Raw genomic sequence first — 9,157 nt, forward strand, 5'->3', positions numbered from 1 at the left:
CCTGGGGGTGTTGGTTGATGCTCGGCTCAACATGAGCCGGCAGTGTGCCCAGGTGGCTAAGAAGGCCAACGGCATCCTGGCCTGTATTAGAAATAGTGTAGCCAGCAGGAGCAGGGAGGTGATCATCCCCCTGTACTCAGCTCTGGTACGGCCGCACCTCGAGTACTGTGTTCAGTTTTGGGCCCCTCACTACAAGAAGGACATTGAGGCCCTGGAGCGTGTTCAGAGAAGGGCAACAAAACTGGTGAGGGGCCTGGAGCACAAGTCTTATGAGGAGCGGCTGAGGGAGCTGGGATTGTTCAGTCTGGAGAAGAGGAGGCTCAGAGGAGACCTTATTGCACTCTACCACTTCCTGAAGGGGGGTTGTGGTGAGGAGGGGGTGGGCCTCTTCTCCCTGATAAGTAATGACAGGACGAGAGGGAATGGCCACAAGTTGCGCCGGGGAAGATTTAGATTAGACCTCAGGAAGCATTTCTTTTCTGAAAGAGTGGTCAGGCACTGGGATGGCCTGCCTAGGGAGGTGGTTGAGGCACCATCCCTAGCGCTGTTCAAGAAGCGTTTAGATGAGGTGCTAAAGGATTTGATTTAGTAGTTGGGTAGAGATAGTGATAGGAGGATGGTTGGACTAGATGATCTTGTAGATCCTTTCCAACCTTATGAACCTATGAACCTTCCCTGACAGCCTCCAGCCTGCTCTAGTCTGTATGGCTGCTCGTTTGTGTGCCCTCCCCTCTCTCCCTTCCCCCTATCCCTTTCCGTCCCGCTCCTTAATTAATAACTTGTTGTGTAAACTCAGTCTTCTGTGTTCATTTTAATTTGTCTGACCCTGATTAAGGAAAAGCCCTCAGCTCCAGCTCAAGCATCTGACCGTGGAGCTCTTTAGAGTCAAGCTTTTAAACCAACTCGGGCTCTTTGGGGCTTCTCCATTTGCCGTGCCCAATTTAAAGCTGCATTCAGAGTCCTGATTTCCAACATCTATTTCCAGCAACGCCAGCTGGACGCGTGCAAACTCCTGGGCACTGCCCTGGTTTTCCAAATGGGCTCCAACTACGCATGAAATACACATTTTGTCCCAGAGTGAGAATGTGCTATTGTGTGGAGTGCTGCAACCAGCAGCTCCAAGATCAGTGGAGATGCAGCTGGTCTGCAGAGTGAGGCCAGCAGAGTAAATCCTCCCTTAGCAGGCTGATGGTCTGCAGGAGCTGTGTCATGTTGGGCTCCCGACGTTAGGACTTAGAGAAGTGATATTTCATGTAGGTACTGTCATACCCAGATGGATTTTATTGGCTGTTTCAGTGTGCAATGGGCGATAGGCATTGCAGGGTGTGGTTGCTCATCATTCTCCCTGTGCCACAGCAAGTGTTTGCTGCTCATAGCACATCCCTCTGGCCATGGCTCTGGGGGGATCTGTGCACGTGTTGCCCCGTCAAACACTACACAGCTCATATTCCTTCTGCTTGAAACATCCCTGCTCTTATTACCAGAGTCTCGAGCAAAGGAATCAAGTCATTCCTTCCTCTCTTTTTCCCTGGCTTCGAGGCTCGTTGCTATGCAGCTGTAAACACCCCAGCAGGTTTTACAAGCTCTGCAGCAGCACTCAGCGTGGCTTGGAAGGTGGGATGAACCGCTGGAATGTGGGGCAGACAGGCAAAACCTTTGCGCCCGTGTAGGAGACTGAAAACAGAGCTGTGCGTGGCAGGCAGGCAGGCAGCCCGTGTCCTCTCTGCCCCGGGAGCAGCGCAGCCCGCGGCAGCAGGAGCCGGGAGCCCCGCAGGGCCGTGCCGTGCCGTGCCGTGCCGTGCCGTGCCGTGCCGTGCCGTGCCGTGCCGTGCCGTGCCGTGCCAGCTCCCTGAGAGCTGCAGCTCCCTCTCGCTTCAGCAAAGCGGTCCCGTTCTCACCTGACAGCACCGAACCAAGTTTGCCATCTATGATTTCATCAGACGGAGGACACTGAGCGAGGCGTCTTCCACGGCGCCTCCACGGACGGCGACCCCGCGCTGATCGCGGCTGCGCTCTGCCGGAGGATTTCCCCCTGGCGCCCACCCGTGTCCGTGCCCTCGCTTTCCCTCTGTGCTTCCCTCGCACCCACGCCCGCGGCGGCGGGGACCACGCAGGCACATCCCTCCCCGCGCTGCTGACAGACGGCCCGGGGCCAATTGCGTGAGGTCCACCGGGAGCCCCACGCTCCTCCCCCCTCCCCACTCCTCCTCCTCCTCCTCCTCCTCCTCGCCGCTTTCCCCGTCCCTTCCCCGGGTCCAGCCCGGCCGAGGGGAGGAGCCGTCCGCGCTCACAAAACCGCCGTCCCCGCATCAGCCCCGCACCGGCGGGGGGCACGCAGGGACCATGCGTGGCGTTGCGGGGCCGGGCTGAGGCGGGGACCGCCCGGGGCCATGAGCGCGACGTGGGGCGGCCCCGGGCGGCGGCGGCGCGGGGTCGGGGAGCGGCGGCGGCCGCTGCGGGGTTTGGGGGGGCTGCGGGGTTTGGGGGGGCTGGCGGGGCGGCTGCTGCGCGCTTGGGCTCGCCTAGCGGGGGGACGGGGGGGTCGGAGCGCCCGGCAGCGGCCGCAGCCCGAGGACGACGAAGGCGGCTTCGGGAGCGGGGCGAGGAGGGACGCGGTGCGGGGCGGCGGGGCCGGGGCTGCGGGGATCGGGGCGCGGCCGCCCGGCGCTCAGGGGCTGCGGAACCACGGCAACACGTGCTTCATGAACGCCGTGGTGCAGTGCCTCAGCAACACCGCCCCGCTCGCCGAGTTCCTGGCGCTCGGACGTTACCGCGCCCGCGGGGACCGCGCGGAGGTCACGCACCGCCTGGCGGCCCTGGTCCGCGCTCTCTGGAGCCTGGAGTACACCCCGCGGCTCTCCGCAGAGTTCCAGGTACGGCCGCGCCGGGCTCGGAGTTATTAACCCCGGGTGGGGTCGGAGCGCTCCACGGGCGGATCCGCGACGGGGCGGGCGGAGGTGGCCCCGCGGCGGCAAAACGCGCGTCGCTGCCTGCGGGGCTCCGGTGGTAGCCGGGCGGGGGGGTGGGGGGGCGGCCTTGGGGACCACCTTGCGGACCACCCGCTGCCGCCGGCGGGGGGATCTGCTGCGCTCTGTGGAGGGGGAGCTGAGGCACGGGGCGGTGCGATGCTCGGCGCTCCCGGCCCCGCTGTGCCCTGCAGAGCATCGTGGCCAAGCACGGCGCGCAGTTCCGCGGCAACGCGCAGCACGACGCCCTCGAGTTCCTGCTGTGGCTGCTGGACCGCATGCACGAGGACCTGGGCAGCGCCTCGCCCGCACCGGGACCCCGCGCTGCCCACCGGGTGGGTGTACCCGGGGAGGGGATGGAGCACCCGGCTGCCTCCCCACTGATATGGGGCGGCCCTGGCAGCACCTGGCCCAGCTTGAACTCCCCCCCCCCCCCCCCTTCCATCCAGGCTGTATCCTAGGGGTGCACATCTGTGTGCTGAGGGCCGCGGGTTGGATCTGCTCGGGGCGCTCCAGGGAGAGGAGCCCCTGGGGGATGTGATGTGGGGAGGTTTGGGGTCCTGCAGGGTGTGTGGGCACTGAGCACATTGAGTTTTCCCCTTCCCCCCCATCCCCCGGGCACCCCTCTGAAGCAGCAGATGGGCCCTGGCCCCCAGCAGGCTGCGAGGACGTGTCAGGCTCAGCGGGACCCAGAGCCAGCAGATGGTACTGGGAGAGTCCTGGTGCCTTCCAAATCTTTTCTGACTTGTTCACTGCAACACCAACGAACTCCTCATCTGAGCCCCAAACCAGCACCTCCTTCTGCAACAGCACCTCCTGCTGTTCCCCATCCCAGTGGTGATGTGTGCTGGGTACCTCTGCCCCGAGTGCACCCATTTCACAGGATGGGAGACTGAACGCAGCGGATCTGGGTGGGGGTCCCCGTGCCATGCAGCCCATGGGGACCCCACAGCAGTGCCTAAAGAAGGTGGGGGCTGCACTGGTGTCGGGCTCACTGTGTGTCCTGTGTTCGTGCAGCGCGGTGTGGAGCAGAGCAGTGCTGGTGGGGAGAGCTTCGTGCAGAGCCACTTCCAGGCACAGTACAGGTGAGCTCCGTGGGCAGGATCCGGCCCTGTGGTGTCGGGAGGGGGCTGAGCTGTGCCCGGCTTTGCTGTGGGTGACACTCAGTGCTCCCAGTGAAGCGCAGCTTGGCTGTGCCTCGTGCCAGGCACACGGCTGCAGGATGTGGCTGTGCCTTGCAGCCACCCAGCCCCCAGGAACACGTCCCCACGCCCCACACGGGTACTGAGCCCTGCTGTCCGTGTGCCCGTGCTGTGTGCAGGTCCTCCCTGACGTGCCCGCACTGCCGGAAGCAGAGCAACACCTTCGACCCGTTCCTGTGCATCTCGCTGCCCATCCCCGTGCGCCAGACCAGGTGAGCGCGTGGCGAGGGGACGGCCAGCAGCACTCGGGGCATCCCACTCCAAAGGGTTTGTGCTGTGCGGGGGGAACTCAGAGCACGGGACGGGGTGGTGCCCAGCAGGGAGGGCCGCGTGCTGGCCCCGTGACATCCCTGCTGTGATGTCCCCAGGGCGCTGAATGTGACGCTGGTGCTGCAGCGTGAGGGCGGGCGCTCGCTGCGCGTGGGGCTGGCGGTGCCGCTGCTGGGCACGGCTGCAGAGCTGCGTGACATGGTGGCCCGGGAGGGGGACGTGCCCCCCCAGCAGGTAACGGGGCGGCACCCCGTGCTGTGTGCCGAGTGCCGTGTTATGTGCCTTGTTCTGCTCTGTGCCATGCCAGTGCCACGTGCTGCCCACAGGTGATCCTGGCCGAGGTGTCCCCGCAGGGCGTCCTGCGCTCGTTGGATGACACCGAGGAGCTGAGCGCAGCCGGGCAGGAGGCGCCTCTGTACGCCCTGCAGGCCCCCCCAGAGCCCCCCGCAGGTACCGGACACCATGCGGGGCTGGTGGCGGTGGCGGCATCTGCTGGGAGCCCTGTCCCCGATTGGTGGGAGGCAGGTGTCTGCCCTGCTGGGATTGGTGGGAGACTCCAGCCCCTCTGCCGTGATTGGTGGCTCATGGATGTGCTGTGCTGTGATTGGCGGCACGTGCGCCCCTCCTTCCAGTGATTGGTGGGAGCTGTGCTCGCTCTGCTGTGATTTGGTGGGAGGGAGGTGCGTGCTGTGCTGCAATTGGCGCCACCTTTCTCCCGTTCTACTGTGATTGGCAGGAGCCTTGTCCCTCACTCCATGATTGGTGGGAGGCAGGTGTCTGTCTTGCTGTGATTGGTGGGAACCTCACCCCCCCCCCCCCCACTCTTGCTGCGATTGGTGGAACCCTTGGCGGGAATTTTCCCACGCCCTCCGTGTCACCCCGCTGTCCCCATCCCTCCCCCGGGGGGGTTCCCACGGGCACGGCTGCACCGTGCTCACCCTCTGCCCACAGGCGCCCGCCCCGTGCTGCTGCTGCTGTGCCACGTGGCAGGCACCACCCCGCACCGCACCAGGTACTGCCCCCCCGCACCTGTCCCCCTCCCCCACGTGTCCCCGTGCCCCCGCCACGTCCCCATGTCCCCCCCAATGTCCCCAGGTTCGGGCCGCCGCTGCTGCTGCAGGCGGAGCGCGGTACCTCCTGGGCACAGCTGCAGCGCGACGTGCTGGCCCCGCTGCGTGCCGTGATGAGGAGCGCGGTGCAGGTGGGTGTCCCTGTGGGGGGGGCCGTGGTGACCCCACCAGTGGCAGTGGTGTCCCCGTGAGCGGTGTCCCTGTTGCCCTGGGTGGCTGTGGCATCGCCGCGTGGGGCTGCAGTGTCACCCATCTCCGCCTCGTGGCTGCCACGGCCCCCACGGGTGTCCCCAGCGTGGGTGCAAGAGCAGAACTGGGGCCCCTTGGGGACACCGAGATGTGGAATGGTGCCCGGCGTGAGCACGCTCCTCCTGGGGGACATGGGGCTGCCAGTGTGTCCCCGTGTCCCCTCACCTTTCTGTCCTGCAGGGCACAGTACCACAGTTCCGCATCCGCGTGGTGGGGGAGCCCGGCACATACCTGTCCCCGCAGGACGCGCGCCCGCTGTGCCACGCGGCCATTGACAGGTGAGGGGGGGCTGCCCCACAGCCCTGTGGTTATGGGGTGACCCCGCTCCACGCCTCCATTTCCCTTTGGGGCGCTCAGGGCGCTGCAGCAGAGCCCCACTGGCGGACCCCCCCACGTGGCCCTGACGGCGGAGTGGGACGTGGGCACCAAGGAGCGGTGAGTGCAGCACTGGGGGGGGGGGGACCGCAGCCCCGTGCTCCATCCCTGACCCCCCCACCCCGCAGCCCCGTGCTCCGTCCCTGACCCCCCCACCCCGCAGCCCCATGCTCCGTCCCTGACCCCCCTCACCCCGCAGCCCCGTGCTCCGTCCCTGACCCCCCCACCCCGCAGCCCCGTGCTCCGTCCCTGACCCCCCTCACCCCGCAGCCCCGTGCTCCGTCCCTGACCCCCCCACCCCGCAGCCCCGTGCTCCGTCCCTGACCCCCCCACCCCGCAGCCCCGTGCTCCGTCCCTGACCCCCCCACCCCGCAGCCCCGTGCTCCGTCCCTGACCCCCCCACCCCGCAGGCTTTTCGGCAGCACGCAGCAGGAGGCGGTGCAGGACGCGGACAGCGTGCGGCTGCAGCAGGCAGCACACCAGCAGCACAGCTGCACGCTGGATGAGTGCTTCCAGCTCTACACCAAGGAGGAGCAGGTGGGCGCACCCGAAAAGCCTCACGCCCTGCGGTGCTGGGAGAGCAGAGGGGGGCTCATCTCGGGGGGGGGGGGCTCACAGTGCCTGTCTCCCCCCCCCCCCCCCCCCCTCCAGCTGGCACCGGACGACGCCTGGCGCTGCCCGCACTGCCGGGTCCCGCAGCAGGGCACGGTGCAGCTCCGCCTCTGGACGCTGCCCGACATCCTCATCATCCACCTGAAGCGTTTCCGCCAGGTGGCCCAGCGCCGCTACAAGCTGAGCACGCTGGTGCGCTTCCCCCTGCGCGGGTTGGACATGGCCCCACACCTGGCCCCGGGGGGGGGACGCTGGCAGCACCCCCTGCGCCCGCCCCGGAGCTGCCCCCCCGATGCTCTGTATGATCTGTACGCCGTCTGCAACCACCACGGCAGCATGCAGGGCGGGCACTACACCGGTGAGTGGGGGGCACTGCGGGGGACATGGCACGGCCGTGGGGTGTGGGGCACGGCCGTGGGATTGGGGGGTTGCTGGAAGGAGTGTGGTCGTGGCTTGGGGCCGGGGTTGTGCTGCATGAGGATGTGCGGTGGGGGGAGGGGCGTGGTGGGGTCACAGGGTGCTGCGGGGGACAAAAGGTGGCGTGGGGGGACCACGGAGCGGGGAAGATGGGGGCATTGCGTGGGGTGTGCGGTGCGGCAGAGCAGCGTGATGGGCTCCGTCCCTGCTGCGGGGAGGGGTGGCCCGAGGGGCCCTGCCCCCTGCTCCCCCCCTCCCTCACCCCTGCCCCAGCGTACTGCTGCAACTCCCTGGACGGGCGCTGGTACAGCTATGACGACAGCACGGTGGAGGGGGTGCGGGAGGACGAGGTGAGCACCCGCAGCGCCTACATCCTCTTCTACCAGCGCCGCAATGCCATCCCTGCCTGGTCGGCCAGCAGTGCTGCCCGAGGTGAGCAGTGTCCCCTCGCTGTGTCGCCACCTCGGCAGCCCCCCCAGGGCACACAGCAATGTGCCTGGGTGCAAACGTGCACTCCAGGTGTGTGTGTGCTCCCCCCCGTGCCTGTGTGTGCTGCTCTGCACACCCCTCGCTGCAGCCCCCGCACTGCTGCAGCCCCCAGCCCCGCTCCCTGGCCCTTTGCCCCCCCTGCAGCCCCCTGCTCCCCACAGGCAGCAGCAGCTCGGCCCCATTGAGCCACTGGGCGGCCCGGCTGGGGGGCACGAAGCAGCACAGCACAGAATCCCAGCCTGCAGCCCCCAGCCCATCCCCACCCTGCAGCCCGGACCCCAGCGCCGCACAGGAGCAAGGTGAGCCCCCCCTGCCTGAACCCCGCAGCCCCCATGCAGCCGCCCCCATCTCCCTTATGCTGTCTCCTTGCAGGTGGCTTCGAGGCCCGGCCCCCGGTGCGGGGCGTGCAGAGCCGCAGCCTCAGTGTCAGGCTGCCCCCCCCCCCCCGCTGCAGGGCCCCCCCCAGGGCCGTGCCCCTGCGGTGGTCCTTCGCCTCCCGCCCGCTGCCATACATCGCAGTGGGGCGGGGAGGTGGGGGCAGCCCCCGCGTGCCCCCTGGGGACCAGAGCACACAGCCCCCACTCTGCACCCCAACATCACGCCGGGCCCACAGCGCCGGCCCCACTGGGATCCCGTGTCCCAAAAGCCCCCCAGGGAGTGGGGAGCGGGAGACAGAACCCCCCCGGGGGCGGCAGGAGGGCACCCCTCGTGCACGGCACGGCCCCGAAGCGCCCATCCGGCGCTCACAGAGCTCAGCGTGCCTCCCCCCACGTCCCCTCCACCCCATGCGGCGCTCAGCATCGCTGGGCCGGGGCACGGGGGGCCCTGCAGAGACACGGGGCCAGGAGCGCGCGGCCGCCCTGCGGCGCGGGGCTGTGCCCGAGTCCAGCTTCTGAGGAGGGGCACGGGGTGGCTGTGGGGCTGGGCTGGCAGCGGGAGCATTGTGCTTTGGGGCCTGGGCATCCGTGCATTGTGGGCATCCTGCACCTGGCTGCCCAGAGCATGGAGCATCCTGCAGCTGCATGGGTGGCTGTAGGAGCATGGTGCAGCGGGGTGTCTGCGGTCAGGGCATCCCTGTGCTGGAGCACCCCGCCCCTGGGTGTGCAGCACTGCGAGCATCGAGCTCTGGGTTATCTGGAAGCAGGGCATCCCTGCACCGGGAGCATCCCTGCATCAGGGTACCCATCCCCACCTGCGCTGGGAGCATCGTGCCGTGGGGTGCCCGAAATCGGGGCGTGCCTGCACCACGAGCATCCCGCACCTGGGCACTCAGGGATCACCTTGCACTCAGGTGTGCTGTGCTGAGCCCCGGCCCCACGCCTTGCTGGGAGCGAGCAGGGGCTGCACGGGGCAGAGGGGCTGTTGGGAGGGAGAGCATTTATTCAGAGCTGCGTGCGGAGGTGCAGCTTGTTTCCTACAAGGCGCTGCTGCTGGGGGGGCTGTGGGGGGGCTGTGGGGCTGCTCGTGCACTCAGGGCTTTGCAACTCGTGGTTCCCCCGCGGCCGTT

At 67.6% G+C, this 9,157-nt stretch overlaps 1 protein-coding gene across 1 annotated transcript; it reads left to right on the plus strand.

Annotated features, from left to right (window-relative positions):
* The first annotated feature begins 2,390 nt into the window (after positions 1-2,390).
* On the plus strand, positions 2,391-8,546 carry USP43 (ubiquitin specific peptidase 43). Its single transcript, XM_065735636.1, has 15 exons — positions 2,391-2,873; positions 3,161-3,301; positions 3,984-4,051; positions 4,288-4,380; positions 4,537-4,672; positions 4,765-4,888; positions 5,390-5,450; positions 5,534-5,639; positions 5,938-6,035; positions 6,115-6,192; positions 6,543-6,669; positions 6,784-7,102; positions 7,435-7,593; positions 7,812-7,949; positions 8,023-8,546. Exons 1-15 carry the CDS (start codon positions 2,391-2,393, stop codon positions 8,544-8,546), a joined length of 2,655 nt encoding a protein of 884 aa, XP_065591708.1.
* Positions 8,547-9,157: the final 611 nt, after the last annotated feature.

Source organism: Cyrtonyx montezumae, unplaced genomic scaffold (assembly GCF_038088225.1).
Source record: "Cyrtonyx montezumae isolate F1298 unplaced genomic scaffold, pur_monq_1.0 scaffold_19, whole genome shotgun sequence".
In the NCBI taxonomy this organism is placed as follows: Eukaryota; Metazoa; Chordata; class Aves; order Galliformes; family Odontophoridae; genus Cyrtonyx; species Cyrtonyx montezumae.

Bases quoted from the DNA above. Each gene is read 5' to 3' on its own strand.
- USP43 (XM_065735636.1), top strand. From the start codon at position 2,391: ATGAGCGCGACGTGGGGCGGCCCCGGGCGGCGGCGGCGCGGGGTCGGG. The intron at 4,889-5,389 runs GTACCGGACACC...CTCTGCCCACAG, and splicing joins CCCCCCAGAGCCCCCCGCAG to GCGCCCGCCCCGTGCTGCTG. The intron at 7,594-7,811 runs GTGAGCAGTGTC...TGCTCCCCACAG, and splicing joins GGCCAGCAGTGCTGCCCGAG to GCAGCAGCAGCTCGGCCCCA.